Source organism: Primulina tabacum, chromosome 8 (assembly GCF_025594145.1).
Source record: "Primulina tabacum isolate GXHZ01 chromosome 8, ASM2559414v2, whole genome shotgun sequence".
Taxonomy (NCBI): Eukaryota; Viridiplantae; Streptophyta; class Magnoliopsida; order Lamiales; family Gesneriaceae; genus Primulina; species Primulina tabacum.
The window spans coordinates 26840617-26865729 of NC_134557.1; the positions used below are offsets into that span (position 1 = coordinate 26840617).

Here is a 25113-nt window from a genome sequence, read left to right on the forward strand (position 1 = left end):
CACTAAAGTGAAGATTTTCGGATTCAAACCATTTATGAATTGATCGGCAACTGCCTCATCATTCCCTGCTACGTGAGGTGCAAATCGAAGCAAGGACGAGAATTTGGCAACATACTCCTCTATGTTCCATTGCCCCTGTCTCAAGTTGGCAAATTCGGCCCCTTTGTCTTTTCGATACGACACTGGAAAGAAACGTTGATAAAATTCATCTTTAAAGACTTTCCAAGTAATATCAATACCTCGATGTTCTAAGGCTCGTTTCGCCGTTAACCACCAACTCTTGGCCACTTCTTGCAATTGATGCCCAACCAGCTTCACTCTATGTTCATCTGTATAGGCAAGTGATTCAAATAACATCTCTATATCATCCAACCAGCTTTCACAATCCACTGCATTTTTTGTGCCCTTCAAGGTAGGTGGATGGAATGATTGAAATCTTTTCAACAAAGTCTCCATCGGTGTCGCAGTAACATCCATCTGAGTACCTGACGTACTACCTTGTTCTAGCACTTGACCTGCGGCTAGTTGTGGTATCGTTCTAGGCGGCATATCTGATTATCAAACAGATTAGGATACACTGCATTTTCTGTGCCCTTCAAGGTAGGTGGATGGAATGATTGAAATCTCTTCAACAAAGTCTCCATCGGTGTCGCAGTAACATCCATGTGAGTACCTGACGTACTACCTTGTTCTAGCACTTGACCTGCAGCTAGTTGTGGTATCATTCTAGGTGGCATATCTGATTATCAAACAGATTAGGATACAATCTATACAATCTGTCTCAGCCCTCCTCTAATCATATACCTCTGATCCAGAATCGGTTCTGATTCAGTCTTTACAAGTATATGCTGTAAATCAACTCAGATACAATACAACATATAATAGGGAAAGCATTAAATCATGCTAGCACCTCAAAAGCAAGGAAGAAGACTCGATCTACCCCGCTCAATCTATTCTATCTCAGTCTACAGAACCTACTGCTCTGATACCTCCTGTTGTGGGGACCCGTGCTCTAACTCAATTCTTTTTGGGATTAATTGGATCTTTATTCAAAATGTGGGTCAAATTTTCGCTTTTTAACATTAATTCAAATGTAAATACTAAGCATAATATCTTTATTTATTTAATTACAACCCATATAATATACATGTCATGTTTTACTACCAACACATCACTAGTGTTTAATACAAACCATAAACTACAAGTAGTACAAATCTAGTACAACATCACTATTGATCTTCTGCGCCCGTAGTCACCACGCTATCTTGATCTCATCTCTGACGTGACCCAGATCCTGCCCCACCTGTTGTTATGCACACATACAGACATAACAACAGCCGGAAGCTCCGGTGAGAACAAATCCCAGTATAAAACATGTATACATGCTGATACGAAATCATAAATCATGCATGAAAGCAATAAATATGGCTCCATAGTCTATGAAACCGATCTATCTAAACATGCAACTCAAATCAAATCATGTCTTGACTCGAATCGACTCTACTCTAGGGATCCCGGTGTGAATAAGACATCAATGGCTGTCACCTACCCTCCCAATCGGGGTGACTGTACGTCTTATTCCTAGACTTCTGTCATATCTGTATCGAATGTCTACAATCGGATTGAATCTGGTCCGAAGCGTCGATACCCCCGAACATCTAGTTTGGCAAGTCTGCCAATGACTCTCCTATCTCAAAGGCTTGAATATAAATCTATAAACAAGACAGCATCCTATCAAGAGATTTGAATATAGATCTATAAACAAATCAAATTCATATCAAAAGATAAACAACAATTCTAGTATGTGATTTGGTTGGGAAACTCAAATTAAATCTCATTTGAGTTGTGTCTTCCCCAAATAAAACATGAATTATACCTTTCGTCGCACAATGTCTGTCAATGTCGAAGTCTCGATGACGAATCTGTCACTATCAAATATCCCCTTAAAGCCTTTGATGAGAGGAGTTCAGAACCGAAATCGGATTAACGTTTGGATGTAAAATTCTTGTACAAACTAGCTTCAAAAGTGAAAGAACTTTCCTTTTCCTTGATCCCTTCTCCCTCTCGATTCTCAGCTGTCCAGGAGAGGAAATGAAGACACATAATATATATATCTTACATGTTGAGAGGCAAGTGTCATATTTTTCAAGTAACACGCATGACCGCGGGTGCGGTAGTTCAGGAACCGCGGGTGCGCTCAAGCTTCGGCGGTCCATCCACTTTCCAAAATCGACGACCGCGGGTGCGCTACATATAAAACCGCGGGTGCGGTGTCATCAACGCAGGTGCGGTTACGTTTGAACCGCGGGTGCGGTGTCATTTCTGTAAATACTTTCCAACTCTCTGTCCATCAACCGCGGGTGCACTTTCTCTTGGACCGCGGGTACGGTGACCCTACTGTAAAAATGGCTAACTTTCTGTCCATGCACCGCGGGTGCGGTGCTTCTCTAGGCGCGGGTGCGGTCCCTTTCTTCAAGCAACACTTCATCTTTTCATTTTATCCACATACAATCTAGGGCATTACAAATAATTTGAACCGGTACTTCTTCATAGCTCAGATTAGGCAAAAGATCCAATGCTTCAGTGTCGAAGAACATGGGATGGATTTGACAAATACTTCCGTAACATTGAAACATGGAAGACATTGTGAACTCGATCCAAATCCGGTGGCAAAGCCAATCGATACGATCTTTCACCAATCCTATCCAGAACCTCGAAAGGTCCAATATAGCGAGGACTCAACTTACCTTTCTTTCCAAACCTCATAACTCCCTTGAGAGGATCTATCTTAACGAACAAATGGTCACCTACATTGAATTCCAAAGGCCTTCTTCGAACATTTGCATAACTTGTCTGTCGAGATTGAGCCGTCTTCATTCTCTGTCTGATCAGTGCGACCACATCAACCATTTGTTGAACCAACTCGGGTCCCAACATCTTCCTTTCTCCTACTTCGTCCCAATATAAAGGTGATCTACACTTCCTACCATATAATGCTTCATATGGTGCCATGCCAATCGAGGACTGGTAGCTGTTATTATATGTGAACTCGACAAGAGGTAACTTCGAATCCCAACTACCAGGAAAGTCAATAGTACAGGTCCTCAACATATCCTCCAAAATCTGTATAACTCTCTCTGATTGCCCATCGCTCTGAGGATGATAGGCTGTGCTAAAGGCCAACTTTGTACCCAAAGCTCTATGGAGACTTTTCCAAAATTCAGATGTAAACCTTGCATCACGATCTGAAACAATCGACACGGGTAATCCATGATGATACGAATCTGACCGGGTGTTACGTGCTAATGGTTGAAAGGAGATTTAAGATGCGTTGTTGCCGCGGACTTTCAAGCTTGATTGTGATTAAAGATGATGAATCAAGCATATTCAAGCAAGTGGTGGAGTTCAACAAAGAATATACCGAAGGACCTATAACGAGGGGACGTGGCAAGAAGTTTAAAAAAGCACTTCAAGAACTCATGATGAACTACCAAGGAGGATCTACAAATTGGATGACTAAATTAGAAGAGGTTGGGAATCATGGGAATAATATTGGCCTTGAACACAAATACGGCCTTGAAATGTAATCAGACCATCACTGTTCAATCCAAACTCAGAATTCCCCTTCTTCTCTGCCTTTGCTCTCAAGTCCAACAAAAGAGTATCCAACTGTTGCTCATGCTTAATTCTGTCAATCAAAGTTGGTCGAATAACTAAGGCTGAAAGTCGAGTGATCGTACCTTGCTCAACTAATGCGATCTCACTTCTCTGCAAATCCAACAATAGAGGCTTTTGAATCATAGAACCCAATTGAAGACCTGACTTTCGGCTCAATGCATCAGCAACCACATTCGCTTTTCCTAGGTGGTAACTAATAGTGCAATCATAATCCTTCACAAGTGTTAACCACCTTCTCTGACGCATGTTCAGTTTTTTCTGAGTGAAGAGATACTTAAGACTTTTATGATCTGAGAAAATCTCACATTTCATGCCATATAAATAATGTCGCCAGATCTTCAAAGCAAATACCACGGCTGCCAACTCAAGATCATGAGTCGGATAGTTCTTTTCATAATCCTTCAATTGACGAGAAGCATAAGCAATAACTTTGCCTCGCTGCATCAACACAACACCGAGACTTTTCTTCGAAGCATCTGTATACACCACAAAGTCTTCAACTCCCTGAGGAAGTGCTAACACTGGAGCTGAAGTCAATTTGTCCTTCAATACTTGAAATGCTTGCTGACATTCATTTGTCCATTCAAACTTAACTGTCTTTCTCGTCAGAGTAGTAAGTGGCAAAGCTATTTTAGAGAAATCAGCAATAAAACGACGATTGTACCCTGCCAACCCAAGGAAACTTCGTACCTCAGAAACTGTCAAAGGAATAGGGCACTTCTTAACTGCTTCAATCTTAGCCGGATCCACAGCAATTCTGTAAAGGGCCTAAACTCCTTACTTGGAAATTTGCGGAAAATTTAAAATTTTTCTTTTTAAATATTTAAAATTGCCTCCTTCATAAATGAACTTATAAATAAATTTTGATGTTCAATGTGGCAGCGGAAGAATTAACATTTTTGAAATAACAGTAAAAAGTTTTTCCAACAATAATTAAAACGTTTGAGCCATCAATTAAAAATAAATGCTGAACTGAGGTCCTCGGGTGCTACTACTGCCGACTCGAGTCTGCTCATTGGTCCCCGCCCTCGGCCCCGGCAAAATCAGAACCTACAACAATCAAGTCTAGTGAGTCTAAAGACTCAACATGCATATATCGTAAATAACGAGTAAATACTATAGTAAAATTTTTTGGAATAAAAATGTCGTGTCATGAGGCATATCGTAAAAGTGTCGTGTCATGATTAATTATAATACGTGCATAACTGTACTGAAAATATCATGGTAAAAATGTTTGCTCCTTGGAGCCCTGTACTGAAATAGCCTGTAATAATTTTCCTGGTGAGATTATGGTATACGCAAGTGGCCCCTGCACTGAAACTGACCGGTAACTGGCGACCGGATAATAAAATGCTCCCATGATCGGTAACTGGCGACCGGATAAAATAGTAAATGTCTGATCAGACTGTAGCCACAGTATACTGGGTGAAACTAACTCAACTGACCGGTAACTGGCGACCGGATTTAGCAATAATCCCATGATAATGAAATGGCCACAAGCAATATCGCATAATCTCAAAAATGAATATTTTATATATTTATGCACGTAATATAATTAAATGGCACAATTAAATATCCTGTAATAATTTACTGCATGGATTGGGTCGCTCCCAGGCTCGCTGCAACCTAAATATGTCATGAAAAATATGCAATAGATTTATGGGACCAAACTATGCAATAACATTCTAAAATGTGACAATTACGCCTACCGACTTCGTATTTAATCATGACTCTGAACCAACCCGAACCAACACTGAACCGTCATGTAGTCATGATTAAAATACGCCTAAAATGATAAAATAATGCTCCTAAAATGGTGAGGGCCGAAATCTAGGTGAATGGAGGCCAAAACAAGAAACGCTCTTTCGAGAGTCAATTTGGCACATCGCACCGTAAATTCTCGTACGACCTCAAAAATGATCTGAATGACAAACGGTCAAAAACATGACCTTCCTAACTCAATGAGGCACTGTCCAGTCCAAGGCCATAGGCTACAAGTCGACCGAAGAAGTCGAACGAGCCACTGAACCGTCACAGCAAGTTGCTGTCCAAAAATACAGCAGCTGTGCTTGGTTTGCTTGCGTCGTTTGCGAGGCTAATGGCCATTGGGGCTTGAACCACTGACTAGAACCTCTTACCAACATCCCAAGGAATTATTCGAACCATGGCTAAGGGCTTTAAACCAGCCACAATTCGGAATATTCCAGCAACAATCGAAAAGATTCACCCAAGAGCACCTTTGCATGCGCGTGTGGTGTTTAGCTTTGCTTGCTGTCTCGTGTTGTTCCAGTGGCCATTTGATTGACCATGGCACGACCTAGAAATCCAGGGGTATGGTATGAACCGTGGCTAAGGGCCATAGGCCAACCAAGATCCACACCAAACCACCCAAAACCAAAACTCATATGCTGTACCAAGGAAGGGCCGAAATGGGGAAAGGGGTTGTTCTTGCGTTTGATTTAAAAAACGATGCACCATGGACCGAGCCACCAAAAGGGCAACTTAGTCGGGTCTTAGACATGCTAGGGAAGTGATCTAACCATGGATAGCCCTTGGGGCAGCCAAGATCAGATCCTTTCCCCTCATGACAGCAAACTGAATTTTTCGAACACACTTGGGCAGAAATGGGGTTGCTGTCAATTTTCATTTCCAGCAGGTGAGGGGCTTGAATGAATAGACCATTATGATCCTAACATGTCCTAGTACATGTCTAGATGCAGCATTGGGAGCCTTGAGTCAAACCATTCACCTGAAACCACAAAACAAGAGGAAGCCGTGAACTGCACAAGAAAAACCGAAATCTGTATGTATTTTCTGAAAATTCTTTGATGTATTTCGGTTCATACATGAAATGATGATCATAAAACATAAAAATAATGATAGTATGACTTGATTGAAGAGTCAAGGAAGAATATATGCATGCCTGGTTTCGTTTGAAAGAAAAACGAAAAGAAGAGACGATCCGGCGCGGAGGAGGTGGAGCGCTTTCTATTCTACCTTGCTTCTTACTCGATTTTCTCCTATCTTCCTAGCTATGGAACTCACGGTTTTTAGCTTTGAAATTCTCTCAGATTTCGAGCAAGGGAGAGGGGGAAAGATGGTTAGGAGAGTGAGGGAAGTGGGTGCAAGATATAGGGGATAAATCAAGACCAAGTCTCCACCTTTTGAAATTTGAATTTGCTTGTTATCAAATGATTTTTGGAGGGATACAAGGGTGGAGTGTGGCCGATTTTTTCATGTCCAACAAGGCTAGGATAAGATTGATCATTAATTAAATTGTGCTAGAAAAAAAAATGAAGAGATTATCCTACTAATTAAATACAAAGAAAGGGTCAAAGGTGTTGAGTTGGCAAGGTAATGCTTAGTCATCTAAGGGGCCGAAAATTCATCTAATAAATGGAAGAAAATATTGTTTAGTTGATAAATTTTAATACCTTAAGAGCCTTACCTATCCCTAATTAATTTAGTGAACTAACCCCTTAATTATGGAACTTTAATGAATTTATTTTCTACTCACCTCAAGTAACTTAAATAATTCCTTAAACTTCTTTATTAACTTAAATTAACTTACTTGCTAGCTAAAATAAATTATGGAAATGATTTCTAAATCTTAAATTTAATGTCTAAACTCCAACTCCAGTCCGGCCTCACTGAAATAACTGAAAGAATAAAATTAAAACTACTGAAATGAAATAATTAACTTTAAAGAAAGGCACTTTAAATACTCATGCAACAAAATCATTTTAATTTAAATACTAGAACTATGCATGGTTTATACGTAGTCTAAGTTACGGGTTCTACAAATTCCTTCCTTTGAAATGATATGACCTAAAAATGCAACTTGATCCAGCCAAAATTCACACTTCTTGAATTTAGCATATAACTCGTTGTCCCTCAACTGCTCTAACACGATCCTCAAATGCTCCCTATGTAGATGTCGAGTCTTTGAATAAATTAAAATATCATCAATGAAGACAATAATGAAACTGTCCAAATATGGCTTGAAAACCCGATTCATAAGATCCATAAATACAGAAGGAGCATTAGTTAATCCAAACGACATAACCAAAAACTCGTAGTGACCATACCTGGTTCGAAAAATCGTCCTAGGTATGTCACACTCCTTTACTTTCAATTGATGGTACCCTGACCGCAAATCAATCTTAGAAAACACAGTAGCACCTTGCAACTGATCAAAAAGATCATCAATTCTAGGCAGAGGATATTTGTTCTTGATCGTTACTTTGTTGATCTCTCTATAGTCAATACATAGTCTCAAGGACCCATCTTTCTTCTTCACAAATAATACCGGTGCCCCCCATGGAGATGAACTTGGTCTGATAAAGCCCTTATCTAATAACTCTTGCAATTGACTCTTCAACTCCTTCATTTCAGTTGGGCCCATTCGATAAGGGGCTTTAGAAATCGATGCGGTACCTGGTTCAATATCAATAACAAATTCCACCTCTCTATCTGGTGGCAACCCCGGCACATCATCCGCAAAGACATCAAGATAATCCCTCACAATATCAATGTCACTCACATTCCCACTCCCTTCTCTAGTTATATCCACCACTGATGCTAGAAACCCATGACAGACCTTAACCAACATCCGTTGCATTTGCAAGCAAGAAATAAAAGAAAGGCCAAGCGAAGTACCTGACCCCGTGAAGACCCTGCTATCATCATGCTTTGAAGAAAAACGTACTGTCTTGGCTACACAATCTATCACAGCTCGATAAGTAGATAACCAATCCATTCCCAAAATAACATCAAACTCAATCATGGGAATGACAATCAAATCGGCATTCAACAATTCATCATCTACTTGAACACGGCACGTTCGAATCACACTTGAAGAATGAATATAATCTCCCGAAGGAAGCACAATAGAAAAGTGGACAATTTCACCAATAGGAACAAGACCCAGAGAATGCATAAATTGCTCAGATATAAAAGAATGTGTGGCGCTAGTATCAATAAGAGTAGTAGCTACCTTGCCTGAAATAAGAATGGTACCTGAAATGATTGACGAATCAGGATTAACTCCTTCCTTGGTCAAAGAGAAAATACGCCCCTGAACTCGACCCTTGCCCGATGATTGAGTGCAATTGATGGCAATGTGCCCAACTCCTCCACATCTATAACATTTGTTGCTTCCAACTAGGCACTCTCCTTTATGTGGTTTATGGCATTTAGGGCGTAAAGGCTTATCTGATTCAGATGGCATCGCAGGAGCTTTACCGCGATATTCTTCCTTTCCTTTCCCCTTGTGTCCTCCTTTTCCTCCTTGAACCGAAGCTTGACCCTTTTGGACAAATTGTTGCCTCCTGAATTGTCTTTCTTTATCAATCTCTTTCTCATCATAGTCGGCCATCAATGCTTTCTCAACAATCTCCTTGTACGAATTAGCCTTCGACATTCGAACATCTCTTTGAATCTCCGCCCTCAACCCCCGCATAAAATGCTCGGCTCTATCTTTGTCGTTTCTAGCAATTAAAGGAACAAAAAGACAACCTTCTTCAAACTTCAAGATGTAATCATTCATGCTCATTGTCCTTTGCTTTAGCTCCAAGAATTCTTTCACCTTGCGGGCTTTAACATCGCTAGGAAAGTACTTGTCATAGAACAAATCTTTAAACTCATTCCATTTCAATGTTTGAACATTAATCGTTACCTTGGTTGCTTCCCACCAAATTCTTGCTGTCTTGGTTAAGAGAAACACAGCACAACTCACTCGATCTTTATCATCAAAGTTAAGGTAATCAAAGATCGCCTCGACCGCCTTCACCCACTCCATTGCAATTAAACGGTCCGGATTCCCTACAAATTTGGGTGGATTCATCTTCTTGAATTTATCATAAGCTCCCTAAACAACTCGTTCTTGAACTCGATGATCACGGCCTTGGCCTCTACCTTGAACCGGTGTTTGCAATCGGAGAAGTTGCTGAATTTGTTCCCCATGCACTTTAGCTTGCTCATGAAGTAGCCTACCAAACTCATCAACTACATTAGAGGAAGTACTGTCTCGGTCTTTTCCGGCTCTCCTTCTAGGAGGTACTTCAGGAGCTTTTCTCTTGGGTGGCATTTTCCTATATTGCATCTCAATTTAAAATCATTTTCAAACCATATTACATGTGGCTTATTATCATACCAATACATCAATAAGATGCAGAAAGATACATACCGAAGTGTCACAAGCATAGGAAGACATGTGCCAAATCATTGGTCCGAAAAACGTTGCTCTGAAACCACTTAATGTAACACCCTTAACCCATGACAATAAACTATAAATGCAATAATGCGGAAGCCTTATAAAAGATTTGGAGAAAAGTAATAATTAATAAAATTTTGGCAAAGTTTGCACCTATATATAGATTTACCAAATATTCCCAAGCAAACAGAATAAACATTACCACAAACAATCTTTCCAAAATACACATAAATCCCATCTCCATAAATACCAAGTGTTTGACAAAAGATGTGACATAATTTTCTTGTTCAAAACATGAACAAAGGTGTAATACTCTAAACCATTTTAACAAAATATAATTCTCCAAGCTTTGGCACATGCACCTTCCATGCCTCGACACTTCTATCGCTATTCCTTTTTACCTGCATCACATGACATAACTGGAATGAGTTTATAAAACTCAGTGAGTGGAACTTTCAATAAAAATTACATATACAATAGTGTAAAGAAATGAATCATTACAATAGAACCATAGGAAATGCCATCGTTCAATGGAATATATAGATAACAATTATAAGATGGCATTCTATCAACCATTTCTTTCATTTTCCTTGTATGGCATTGATAAGTCATCCGTCGATGGTATACAAGTACATTTCAGTCAAAATCAGTCACTGTACAAGTTAAATGTTGATCAACTTCCGTTATGTGGGTTTAGAAGTGCTAGAAGCACCACCACGACCATATAACTACCAAGCCATAAAAAGAACCATTGAATCATTGTATCAAACATGTGGTGTGCATGTAATTAGAACTAGCTCCTTTCTTAGCAATTGACATCAAAATTCCTTTCCTTTTCTTTCAATCAATGAACCATTACATAACAAGTATATAATCAATGGATTAAAGGAGCTAGGAGCAATAACAACATCATTCATCATACATATAGGCCATGAGATGCATTCAAGGAAAAATCCCACTTACAACCAATAGAACTTGTTGTGATAGCTTCATGGTGGTTGATCCTACAACACAAGATCAAGAATATACCATTAACTACACATCTTCAACCTATAAATTACCATTCAGGCCTAAACCACCATTCCCTTCACTTCAACCAAATACCCAAAGATAAATTCCCTTACCTTGGTTACATGCTCTTGAGGATATGAAGATCACACCTCCAACTTGAAGATTCAAACCTTGGAAAGAAAGGAATTAAGAGAAGAAATGAAGAACCCTAACTCCCCAAGTCGATGGATGCAAGAGGAGTAAGCAAATGAATAACTTAATGGCTTGGAAACTCTTAAAAATATGTTTTCTACGCCAAATACACGGACCCCGTGCCCCCCTCCAGTGTAAAGGTCCGTGAACACTCGGGAAATCACTCATTTTTCATGGCAAAACCCGGACCCCGTGTAGGGGTCCGTGTACCAACTGCTAGGGGCAAAAACTGCAATTTTTCTTGCGACTTAGCCAAAGTGGTAAACATAAAAGTTGTAGCTCTATGTCTTTTCTTGAAGCTCCCAAAATTTCAGGTCATTTGGAGGTCTGAGCACAAAGTTATGCCTATTCTTCCAACATGTGTCAGTGCAGGAACAATGAAACACACGACACATTTCGGGCCACTTTTGACTCATCTTCCTCAACTCTTTGAACAAAACTCAAAATAAGAAAGTTGTAGCCTTGGATCTTAGCTTTCTAATGCAATTGGCCTCATGCCATTTGGATCAATATCCCATTCATTATGCTAAAAACCGTAACAGATACCAGAATTTTCATATCGTTTCTGCACCCCAAAAACATATTTGGCTCAAACCATCCAAACCATCAATCCAACTCCCAACATTTTATATTCATGACAACAACAACTCCTCAAATACACAACCATCTACTTAACCATACCAAAACCATACAATAAATAACCATGAATACAATGCAATAACCATATTGATGCTATAACATGCAATACCAACCCTTCCATCAACTATACTCATAAACCATGATCAATAATAACTTAACCATATATCCATAACACCAAACCATAGAATAACATCATTGACAATAGAAAGATAAAAGGTTGGGATATTACATCTAAATTATAAAAACTTAGCAATAAATATTCACGATTTAAACAATTGAGAAACAGACGAACCTTCAAGGAACTTGTCCCTGACAATCCGTATGATATCAATCGACAAACGCCAATAGAACGAATCTTGATAAGTTTGATTTTTGAATGAACTCAAAGCAAAGGCTTTGAAAAGCTTGAGAGAAAAACTCTAAACTTTGATAAAAATATCAATGATAATCTGAATTGTCTCCAAATTTCGTCCAACATGTTTTTATAAAACAAAAGATATCAAAAATCTAGTCTCCAAAATAATTAAAACTCTAGAAAGGAAAATATTCTCGCTCAGCCGTCTCAGACACGGACCACGTGTAGCCCTCCGTGTACGGGTCCGTGTACTCTCGGGAATTCACTTCAGCTGGAAACAAGGGGCACGGACCACGTGTCCACCTCCATGTACGGGTCCGTGTACACACGGCCTTCGCAACTGTCATAGGACACGGACCCCGTGTACTGATCCGTGCTCGGGTCCGTGTAGACACTAGAATTCTTCATCCTCGACTGTAAAGGGAACGGACCCCGTGTGCAGGTCCGTGTACACGTCCGTGGAGTCTCGGCCGTCTCCAACAATGCTTGAATGATATTCCTTCGGCCTCCCGACGTACTCCCATGCATCACGACCTGATGCAAACGTGGTTGATCAAGCACCAAAGAAAACATGGGATTCGTTGGTATTGCCCGAAGGACCTATAACGAGAGGACGTAGCAAGAAGTTTAAAGAAGCACTTCAAGGACTTATGATGAACTACCAAGGTGGATCTACAAATTGGATGACTAAATTAGAAGAGGTTGGGAATAATGGGAATAATATTGGAGGTCTTTGGAATGTTATTCAAGTGCAATTGCCGAAGGTCCAGCGCACCCGCGCTAAAGCAGGGACCGCACCCGCGGTCAAATTATTAGCGCACCCGCGGTCTATTGCCGAAGCTACACCGCACTCGCGGTCAAACAAGCACCGCACCCGCGGTCTTTGGCGCACTTCCGTGTCAAAGTTGCTAGTTATCTTATTTAAGCTTTTTCACACAACTTTTCTCGTATTTTATTGTTTATTTAATGCTTGTAATCACTATGAACGAAACATAATTGAATGATATAAGAAAAACTTGAGGTTCTCTCAATTTTCAAAGCTTTTAGCTTTGTTCTTCACAAGAAGAAAACCAAATCAAACTTATCAAAGATTGCATCTTTGTGGCGTTTGTCGATTGTTCTTCGCACGGATTGTCAAAACAAGTTCTTTGAAGGTTCGTTTGAAATTCAATTGTTTTATCGTTGATATTTGTTGCTAAGTTATAATCGCTTAGAGGTGAATATCACAAAATCGTTACTTGTTTCAAAAGATCGGGACAACATAATCGTTCCTTGTTTGTTATTGAATTGAGGGTGCGATTTTTATATTCGTGCTTGCCTTTCATTCGTACGAGGTTTCGTATCATTTGGTATCAGAGCTTCTGGTTCTGTTTGATTCAAGTAAGTTATCATTTTCAGATCTGTTTAAAAATTCGTCAGATCTGTATTATACTTTTGTTTCTATTGTCAAATCTATCAAAAACAAAAACAAAAATTCGTTCTGTTTCAGTTTTGTGTTATCCTTTGTTCTATTTTAAGATCTGCGTTATTTTTATCATCCTTTGTTATTTGATAATCCAGAATTTTCGGAAAAAAAAAAAAATTTGTTCCGTGTTATTCTATCGTTCTTGTTTTTTGTGCAATCCAAGTGAGACAGTTGCAAGTGTTCACAAGTTGAATCTTGTTAGTTTGATAAAAAGAAAATATAAAGATTGAGCACACCTTTGAGAGAACTATCAAATTCGAGATAAAAAACATTTGAGTGCAAGTGTTATTTCTTTGGAGTGATCGTGAGAATTTGGGTGAGGAAAATCTTTTATTTCTACTAACATTTTATTGCAGGTACAAAATCTGAAATTAAAATGGAGAGGGAAGTAGGAGAGAGTTCGAACCAGGGGTTGTCTAAGATTCAAATTGTGGGGACCCGGGCTCTAACTCAATTCCTTTCGGGATTAATAGGATCTTTATTAAAAAATGTGGGTCAAAATTTTGCTTTTTAACATTAATTCAAATGTAAATACTAAGCATAATATCTTTCTTTATTTAATTACAACACATATAATATACATGTCATGTCTTACTACCAACACATCACTAGGGTTTAATACAAACCATAAACTACGAGTAGTACAAATCTAGTACAACATCACTAGTGATCTTATGCGCCCGTGATCACCACGCTATGTCCATCTCTCATCTCTGTCGTGACCCTGATCCTGCCCCACCTGTTGTTATGCACACATACAGACATAACAACAGCCGAAAACTCCCGTGAGAACAAATCCCAGTATAAAACATGTATACATGCTGATATGAAATCATAAATCATGCATGAAAGCAATAACAATGGCTCCATAGTCTATGAAACCGATCTATCTAAACATGCAACTCAAATCAAATCATGTCCTGACTCGAATCGACTCTACTCTAGGGATCCCGGTGTGAATAAGACGTCACTGTCTGTCACCTACCCTCCCAATCGGAGTAACTGTCCGTCTTATTCCTAGACTTCGGTCAAGTCTGTATCGAATTTCTGCAATCGGAGTGAATCTGATCCGAAGCGTCGATACCACCGAACATCTAGTTTGGCAAGTTTGCCAATGACTCTTCTATCTCAAAGGCTTGAATATAAATCTATAAACAAGGCATCATCATATCAAGAGATTTGAATATAAATCTATAAACAAATCACAATCATATCAAAAGATAAACAATAATTCTAGTATGTGATTTTGTTGGGAAACTCAAACTAAATCTCATTTGAGTTGTGTCTTCCCCAAACAAAACATGAATTATACCTTCTTGTCGTCGAATAAATCGAAGTCTCGCAGTAGGGATATCGAACCTGTCAATCCAAATCTGAAATGACAATGTTGAGATGCACAATATCAAATCACAGCTCAAAATAATACTAGTATAGCTCAATATCAAATCTTGATACAATTCGACTGTATAACGGCATAGTTTCTCGCTACCGGTCCATTCAAATCTCTACATATCTCAACAATCATAATCCTCAACTCATAATCAGCACAATCTATGTGTCATATCTCAAAATCTGCATAAGCTCATGCACATGTAAGCTGGAATTCCATACAAATTGCATACGACATCCAATAACCGATCCGCTTACGATTCTACGACATCTATAATCTCAAGAACATATAATCACAAATATATCTGAATTTCATCCACATGTTAACTTCAAAACATGCTGAAAAGATATAGAAAGTATACCCTTTTGGAGCCCTTGTCAAGAGGAACAAGAATCTCAACTTGGATTAAAGTTTGGATATGTAATTCTTTCAAAATCACAACCTTAAAGCATAAGGAGTTGAAGCTTCTCCCCCCTCTCTCACGTTTTCAGCTGATAGAAATGGTGAAAGTGAAGACTCAGTACAATTAGATATATATATATATGCCATGTGTCTTCATGGAATTCAAAGGTGGATTTCTCGCATGCAGCACCGCGGGTGCGGTCACTCTTTACCGCGGGTGCACTATGCCCACGGCATGCCTTTCATTTTCTGAAATTCGACGACCGCGGGTGCGGTACATATAAGACCGCGGGTGCGGTTACGTTTGCACCGCGGGTGCGGTGACCCTACTGTAACATGACTAATTTTCTGTCCATGCACCGCGGGTGCGGTGCTTCTCTAGGCGCGGGTGCGGTCCCTTTCTTCAAGCAACACTTCATCTTTTCATTTTATCCACATACAATCTAGGGCATTACATTTCTCCCCCTCTTAGATATTAGTTCGTCCTCGAACGTGAAATCAATTAATCAAAGTATTTACGAACAGCAGTAAAGTCAAAAGCTGAATAAATACTCACATCATGAGAATAACTCGGGATATTTCTGTTTCATATCTGCTTCTGTCTCCCAATTCGCTTCCTCGGTGCCATGACGACTCCACTGGACTTTCAATAGTGGAATAGTCTTCGTTCTGAGCTGTTTTTCTTTCCGATCAAGAATCTGTATCGGTTGTTTAACATAACTCAATGTCTTATCTAGCTCAGCTTCGTCAGGCTGAATGACATGAGAATAATCTGGCATGTATCTACGCAGCATCGATACATGAAAAACATCATGTATCCCGGATAGAGACGGAGGAAGAGCCAATCAATATGCTCGATCGCCAATCTTTTCAAGAATCTAGTATGGACCGATGTATCTATGAGACAATTTCCCGCGTTTGCCAAATCGGACAACGCCTCTGAAAGGAGAAATCTTCAAAAATACTTTGTCTCCCTGTTCAAATACTAACGGTCTACGTCTGATATTGGCATACTTGGCCTGTCTATCCTATGCCGTCTTCATTCTTTTCTGAATGATCTTCACCTTCTCAGTCATTTTCCGAATAATATCAGGCCCAAGTTCTGGTACTTCAGATATATCATCCCAGTACAACGGAGATCTGCACTTCTTGCCATACAATGCCTCAAACGGTGCCATCTCTATGCTCGTTTGATAGCTGTTGTTTTACGAGAATTCACATAACGGTAGTGAATCTTTCCAACTAGTGCCGAAATCTAGCACTACCGCTCTCAACATGTCCTCTAAAGTCTGGATAGTCCGCTCTGACTGTCCATCGGTCTGAGGATGATAAGCAGTACTCAGGTGTAATGTCGTACCTAAGGCTTGCTGCAGACTATGCCAAAAGTGAGAAGTGAATCGTGGATCACGATCTGATACGATAGATTTCGGCACACCATGTAATCTAACTACCTCTCTGACATACAATTCTGCCATCTGATCGTGTCGATATGTCATTCTGTATGGAATAAAACACGCTGATTTGGTCAATCTGTCAATAATGACCCAAATCGCATCACAGCCCCGGGATGATCGAGGTAACTTCGTCACGAAATCCATGGAAATGTGATCCCATTTCCATTCAGGAATAGACAAACTCTGAAGTAAACCTCCGGGCTTCTTTCTTTCGGCCTTCACTTGTTGGAAATTTAAACACTTAGACAAAAATTCGGCAATGTCTGACTTCATCTGTTTCCACCAGAACTGTGTCTTTAGATCGTTATACATCTTTCTGCCACCAGGGTGAATGCTGAACCGACTACAGTGCGCTGCTGACAATATCTGTTGTTTCAACTCTGAAACATCTGGCACTACAATACGGTTATTCACATACAGGACAAAATCACGTACCTGATATTCAGACTGATGTCCTGATCTGACCATCTGAATTGACTGCTGTATATTCTGATCTGTTCTTTGTGCCTCTTTAATCCTCATAATCAAATCTGGCTCAACTTGAATCGAAGCAAGTCTCAGCGGTCTACTATCTGTGTCAAATGCTAAACCAGACAAACAACAATCTTCAACTAAATTCGAAACACCTATCGTCGATAAGGATAGGGCACAAACCTTTCGACTCAAGGCATCTGCTGCTGCATTTGACTTCCCTGGATAGTACTTGATCTCGCAATCAAAATCTTTCAGAAGATCAAGCCATCTACGCTGCCTCATGTTCAACTCTGACTGAGAAAATAGATACTTCAGGCTTTTATGGTCAGAATAAATCTCAAATTTCTCACCATAAAGATAGTGACGCCAGATTTTCAAGGCAAAAATCATAGCTGCCAGTTCAAGATCATGAATGGGATATCGAATCTCGTGTGGCTTCAGCTTTCTAGAGGCATATGCGATCACATGACCACGCTGCATGAGAACACATCCCATTCTCTGTGAGATGCATCACAATATACAACGAAATCACCAGTACCCGAAGGAATCATCAAGACAGGTGCACTGGTCAGCCTCTTCTTCAACTCTAGGAAACTAGATTCACAATCCGCAGACCACACAAACGGCGCATTTTTCTGTGTCAACTGGGTAATCGGCTTCGCAATACTGGAGAAATCTTTGATGAATCGTCTATAGTACCCTGCTAGACCCATGAAACTACGTATCTCTGGCACAGAAGTCGGTCTCGGCCAACTGATCACAGCTTCCACTTTACTCGGATCTACAGAAATACCGTCTCCAGATATGATATGACCCAAGAAGACAACATGTCTCAGCCAAAACTCACACTTTGACAGTTTCGCATATAATCTTTCATTTCTCAATGTTTGCAACACAATTCTCAAATGATTGGCATGCTCATCCAAATTCTTAGAGTACACCAAAATATCATCAATAAAAACAATCACAAATTCATCTAAATACCTCTGAAACACACGGTTCATTAGTCCCATGAACACCGCTAGAGCATTCGTTAAACCAAAAGGCATGACAATAAATTCGTAATGTCCATACCTGGTTCGGAATGCTGTCTTTTGTATATCAATATCTCGTACTCGCAGCTGGTGATATCCAGATCTCAGATCGATCTTGGAATAGATATATGATCCCTGCAACTGATCAAATAAGTCGTCGATACGAGGCAAAGGATATTTGTTCTTTATCGTTGCCTTGTTCAGCTGCCTGTAATCTATACACAATCTCATAGAACCGTCTTTCTTGCGCACGAATAGCACTGGAGCACCCCAAGGAGATACACTAGGTCTGATATATCCCTTGGCTAGAAGATCTTCTAATTGTGCTTTCAATTCTTTCAATTCTATTGATGCCATCCTCTATGGAGCTCTCGAAATAGGAACGGTACCTGGAATAAGATCAATGCTAAAATCTGCCTCTCGGGCTGGAGGTAACCCTGGAATCTCGTCAGGAAATACATCTGCAAACTCCCGTACTACTGGCAAATCTGCCAATGCCAGGCTCGATTTCAGTAAATCTACTGAATAAATAAGGAACCCTTCTGCTCTTTGCTGCAACAATCTACTCATAGCCAGAGCAGATACTAAGGGAATCTGAGATCTGGAACCCTTACCATAGAATTTCCACTCCTCTGTCATTTCAGGTCTGAATCTGACAATCTGTTGAAAACAGTCTACGATGGCTCTGTACTTAGTCAACATGTCAATCCCGACAATACAATCAAAATCAGATAAACCAAGTACAACACATTCTAAATCGATCTTATGCCCTTCAAACTGTAGTACACGATGTCTAACTGAAGTCACAGAAATCAGACCACTTCCCAACGGAGAAGAAATAGACACTACAGTAGACAATAACTCTACAAGCAATGCATGTGTCAATGCAAAACGTTCTGATATGAATGTATGTGATGCACCTGTATCTATCAATACATATGCAGGATAACCGCAAAGAAAACAGTTATCTGCAATCACATCGTCTGGTGCATCTTGGGCTTGCTCTTCCGTCAATGCAAATAACTGAGCTTGTTGTCTGGGAGGTTGGCTCACTGTCTTGCCACCTCTAGCTCTAGGTTGGGACTGTGTAGGCGTGGGCTGGAAGAAATGGACAGACGAAGCTTGCCTCTCAGGCTGAGTCACTGATGCTGATGACCCTGCACTCCGAAATCTCTGTGCACCTCTCTGGACAGACTCTGGCAAAATGTCCCTGTTGCTTACATATGTTACATCTGTCCATCACTCTCTGAAACTGCTCTGTGGCATGTCGGCCTCCACAAGTAGTGCAATACACACCTGTCACATCTATACTCTGGCCAGGACCTCTCTGTCTTGACCCACTGGAGCTCGATGAACTGCTCCCTGCTCTCTTGAATTGCTTACCCTTAGCTTTCAAAGAATCTTTCTTCCCACTACTACTGATTCCACTATCAAATCGAGGAGGAGGTGGTGGAAACTGTGGGGCGAACGGTGGCGGTCTCTGACCCTGAACACTATAGGAAGCTCCTCGCTGCCTAATCAAGCCAGCCTCTGCTCCCTTCGCTCGATTCAGCGCCTCACTAAAGTGAAGATATCCGGTTTCAAACCATTTATGAACTGATCGGCCAATGCCTCATCATTCCCAGCTACGTGAGGTGCAAATCGAAGTAAGGACGAGAATTTGGCAACATACTCCCTATGTTCCACTGGCCTTGTCTCAAGTTGGCGAACTCGGCCCCTTTGTCTTTTCGATACTACACTGATAAGAAACGTTGATAAAATTCATCTTTAAAGACTTTCCAAGTAATATCAATACCTCGATGTTCCAACGCTCGTTTCGCCGTTAGCCACCAACTCTTGGCCACTTCTTGCAATTGATGCCTAACCAGCTTCACTCTACGTTCATCTGTATAGGCAAGTGATTCAAATAACATCTCTATATCATCCAACCAGCTTTCGCAATCCACTGCATTTTCTGTGCCCTTCAAGGTAGGTGGATGGAATGATTGAAATCTCTTCAACAAAGTCTCCATCGGTGTTACGTCCATCTGAGTACCTGACGTACTACCCTGTTCCGGCACTTGACCTGCAGCTGGTTGTGGTATTCTTCTAGGCGGCATATCTGATTATCAAACAGATTAGGATACAATCTATACAATCTGTCTCAGCCATCCTCTGATCATATACCTCTGATCCAGAATCGGTTCTGATTCAGTCTTTACAAGTATATGCTGTAAATCAACTCAAATACAATACAACATATAATAGGGAAAGCATTAAATCATGCTAGCATATCAAAAGCAAGGAAGAAGACTCGATCTACCCCGCTCATTCTATTCTATCTCAGTCTACAGAACCTACTGCTCTGATACCACCTGTTGTGGGGACCCGGGCTCTAACTCAATTCCTTTCGGGATTAATAGGATCTTTATTCAAAAATGTGGGTCAAAATTTTGATTTTAACATTAATTCAAATGTAAACACTAAACATAATATCTTTCTTTATTTAATTACAACACATATAATATACATGCCATGTCTTACTACCAACACATCACTAGGGTTTAATACAAACCATAAACTACGAGTAGTACAAATCTAGTACAACATCACTAGTGATCTTCTGCGCCCGTGATCACCACGTTATGTCCATCTCTCATCTCTGTCGTGACCCTGATCCTGCCCCACCTGTTGTTATGCACACATACAGACATAACAACAGCCGGAAACTCCGGTGAGAACAAATCCCAGTATAAAACATGTATACATGCTGATAAGAAATCATAAATCATGCATGAAAGCAATAACAATGGCTCCATAGTCTATGAAACCGATCTATCTAAACATGCAACTCAAATCAAATCATGACCTGACTCGAATCGACTCTACTCTAGGGATCCGGGTTCACATAAGACGTCACTGTCTGTCACCTACCCTCCCAATCGGGGTAACTGTCCGTCTTATTCCTAGACTTCGGTCAAGTCTGTATCGAATGTCCGCAATCGGAGTGAATCTGATCCGAAGCGTCGATATCACCGAACATCTAGTTTGGCAAGTCTGCCAATGACTCTCCTATCTCAAAGGCTTGAATATAAATCTATAAACAAGGCATCATCATATCAAGAGATTTGAATATAAATCTATAAACAAATCACAATCGTATCAAAAGATAAACAATAATTCTAGTATGTGATTTTGTTGGGAAACTCAAACTAAATCTCATTTGAGTTGTGTCTTCCCCAAACAAAACATGAATTATACCTTCTTGTCGTCGAATAAATCGAAGTCTCGCAGTAGGGATATCGAACCTGTCAATCCAAATCTGAAATGACAAAGTTGAGATGCACAATATCAAATCACAACTCAAACTAATACTAGTATAGCTCAATATCAAATCTTGATACAATTCGACTGTATAACGGCATAGTTTCTCGCTACCTGTCCATTCATATCTCAACATATCTCAACAATCATAATCCTCAACACATAATCAGCACAATCTATGTTTCATATCTCAAAATCTGCATAAGCTCATGCACATGTAAGCTGGAATTCCATACAAATTGCATACGACATCCAATAACCGATCCGTTTACGATTCTACGACATCTATAATCTCAAGAACATATAATCACAAGCATATCTGAATTTCCTCCACATGTTAACTTCAAAACATGCTGAAAAGATATAGAAAGTATACCCTTTTGGAGCCCTTGTCAAGAGGAACAAGAATCTCAACTTGGATTAAAGTTTGGATATGTAATTCTTTCAAAATCACAACCTTAAAGCATAAGGAGTTGAAGCTTCTCCACCCTCTCTCACGTTTTCAGCTGATGGAAATGGTGAAAGTGAAGACTCAGCACAATTAGATATATATATATGCCATGTGTCTTCATGGAATTCAAAGGTTGATTTCTCGCATGCAGCACCGCGGGTGCTCTATGCCCACAGCATGCCTTTCATTTTCTGAAATTCGACGACCGCAGGTGCAGTACATATAAGACCACGGGTGTGGTGACATTACCGTGGGTGCGGTTACGTTTGCACCGCGGGTGCGGTGTCATTTCTGTAAATAATTTCCAACTCTCTGTCCATCAACCGCGGGTGCACTCGTTCTTGGACCGCGGGTGCGGTGACCCTACTGTAACATGACTAATTTTCTGTCCATGCACCGCGGGTGCGGTGCTTCTCTAGGCGCGGGTGCGGTCCCTTTCTTCAAGCAACACTTCAACTTTTCATTTTATCCACATACAATCTAGGGCATTACACAAATGGAGGCGTTATTTGGGCATTTTAGTAGAATGATGAGGGCCGAGTTGGATCCTTTATATGAGAGGTTGGATAGGTTTGAAGTTAGCACTAGTGAAAATAAATCTAAACCTAAAGGTTTGGGTACAGTCGAAGAAAAGAGGATGATTATGAATTAGGAGTAGAAGAGGAGAGTCAAAACGAGAACTGAGGTAGGAGCGGAAGAGGTTGAGGATTTGGTAGGGGAAGAAGAGAAGCCTTACGGGGTAGGTACGATGATGGGAATAAGGAAGATAATAACATAGGTAGCATTAAGATGAAAATTTCGTCGTTCCATGGTAAGTCGGATCCAGAGGCTTATTTAGAATGGGAAAAGCGAGTTGAATTCATGTTTGATTTTCACCATTATTCCGAACAAAAGAAGGTTAGGTTGGCCGTGGTTGAATTTGTTGATTATGCACTTATTTGGTGGGATCAATTAGTGACCACTAATAGAAGATGCAATGAGAGGCCTATAGAAACTTGGGCTGAGATGAAAAGCGTAATGAGAAAGAGGTTTGTACCAAATCACTACTATAGAAAAATGTTTTAGAAGTTACAAACTTTGAGACAGGGTGTGAAGAGTGTTGAGGACTACTATAAAGAATTGGAAATAGTCATGATTAGAGCAAACATAGATGAGGATAGTGAGGCTACTATGGCTCGTTTTCTGTGTGGTTTGAACAGGGAAATTCAAGACCAAGTGGAGCTTAGATGTTTTGTCAGTGGCAAAGTTTGCAACGTTATTATAGATGGAGGAAGTTGTACCAATGTTGCTAGTCTTGAGATGGTTGAAAAATTGAGCTTGCCTACTTTGAAACATCCTCAACCATATAGGCTACAGTGGTTGAACGACTGTGCTGAAGTGAAGGTGAACAAACAAGTTTTGGTTGCATTTTCGATTGGGAAGTATGTTGATGAGGTATTGTGTGATGTGGTACCAATGCATGCTTGTCATATTTTGTTAGGAAGACCATGGCAATATGATAGGCAAGTGACACATGATGGGTTTAGAAATAAATATTCTTTTGTACTCAAGAAAGAACCCATTGTTTTACTTCTTTGTCCCCAAAACAAGTGTTGGAGGACCAATTGAAAAAAAGAAGAGAGATGAGGTCGAAAGAAAGAGTGAATTAAAAAGTGAGATGGCCTTTGAAAAGAAAAATGAAATGGCTAAAAACAAAAGTGATAAAAAAATTTGAGATAGCCATACAAAAGAAAAATGAGGAAAAAGAAAATGAGAGGAAAGAGACCAAAAAGAAAATATATATGGTCCAAAAGAGTGACACGAAACAATTGTTGCACACACATGATACACTTGTGTTGATTCTTTACAAAGAGATTCTCTTTAACACAAGTGATATAGCAGGAAATCTTCCGAGCTTTGTTGTTTCCCTTTTGCAGGAGTTTGATGATATATTTCCGGAGGAGCTACCTCAAGGAATACCACCATTGAGGGGGATGATTGAGCACCAAATTGATTTTGTGCACGGAAGTGCATTACCAAATCGTCCAGCGTATAGAAGCAATCCGGAGGAGACCAAGGAGCTTCAACGGCAGGTAAGTGAATTATTAGATAGGGGTTTCGTGCGTGAGTCCATGTCTGCTTGTGCTGTACCTGTTTTATTAGTTCCTAAGAAAGATGGCTCATGGCGTATGTGTATAGATCGTAGGGCAATCAATAAGATAACCATCAAATATAGGCATCCCATACCTAGACTAGATGATATGTTAGATGAATTGCATGGTGCTTGTATTTTTAGCAAGATTGACTTGAAAAGTGGTTATCACCAAATTAGGATGAGAGAAGGTCAGGAAAACGGCTTTTAAAACCAAGTACGGGTTATATGAGTGGATGGTCATGCCTTTTGGCTTAACTAACGCTCCTAGCACCTTTATGAGGTTAATGAACCATGTCTTGCGTGCATACATAGGAAAATTCGTTGTTGTTTACTTTAATGATATCCTAGTATATAGCAAAGACTTGGATGAGAATGTTAATCACTTGAGACTTGTGCTAATCACACTAAGAGCTGAAAATTTATATGCTAATTTAAAGAAATGTGATTTTTGTACAAGCAAACTTGTCTTCCTTGGTTTTGTGGTAAGTTCGCAGGGGATACAAGCGGATGAGGACATGGTAAGTGCTATTCGAGATTGGCCAACGCCTGCTTCTGTTGGTCAAGTTCGAAGCTTTCATGGTCTTGCAAGCTTCTATAGGATGTTTGTAAAAGATTTTAGCACACTGGCGGCACCGATGACGGCGGTGATTAAGAAGAACGTTCCATTCCATTGGGGCGAAGAGCAAGAGAAGTCTTTTAATATTATTAAACAAAAGTTAATTAATGCGCCTTTACTTGTTTTGCCTGATTTTTCTAATACTCTTGAAATTGAATGTGATGCTTCAGGTGTAGGTATTGGTGGTGTTTTGATGCAAGGAGGATGACCAGTGGCGTATTTTACTGAGAAACTCAATGGAGCAGCGCTGAACTATCCAACGTATGACAAGGAGTTGTACGCGCTTGTGAGGACTTTGGAG

General features: G+C 40.1%; 1 protein-coding gene across 1 annotated transcript; it reads right to left on the reverse strand.

The window, feature by feature from the left end:
• Positions 1 to 2580: 2580 nt before the first annotated feature.
• Positions 2581 to 9766, reverse strand: LOC142554674 (uncharacterized). The gene is made up of 6 exons (XM_075665338.1): positions 9595 to 9766; positions 8474 to 9501; positions 8116 to 8278; positions 4113 to 4343; positions 3573 to 3968; positions 2581 to 2948 (listed from the first exon to the last, which is right to left on the reverse strand). The coding sequence occupies exons 1-6, from the start codon at positions 9764 to 9766 to the stop codon at positions 2581 to 2583; spliced, it is 2358 nt and encodes a 785-aa protein (XP_075521453.1).
• Positions 9767 to 25113: the final 15347 nt, after the last annotated feature.

Coding starts and splice junctions, on each gene's coding strand:
- LOC142554674 (XM_075665338.1), bottom strand. CDS start 9,766: ATGCCACCCAAGAGAAAAGCTCCTGAAGTACCTCCTAGAAGGAGAGCC. Junction 9,502..9,594: donor ATTGCAAACACCGGTTCAAG/GTAGAGGCCAAG, acceptor CCAAATTTGTAG/GGAATCCGGACCGTTTAATT. Junction 4,344..8,115: donor TGTTATTGATATTGAACCAG/GTACCGCATCGA, acceptor TTGGGTTGGCAG/GGTACAATCGTCGTTTTATT.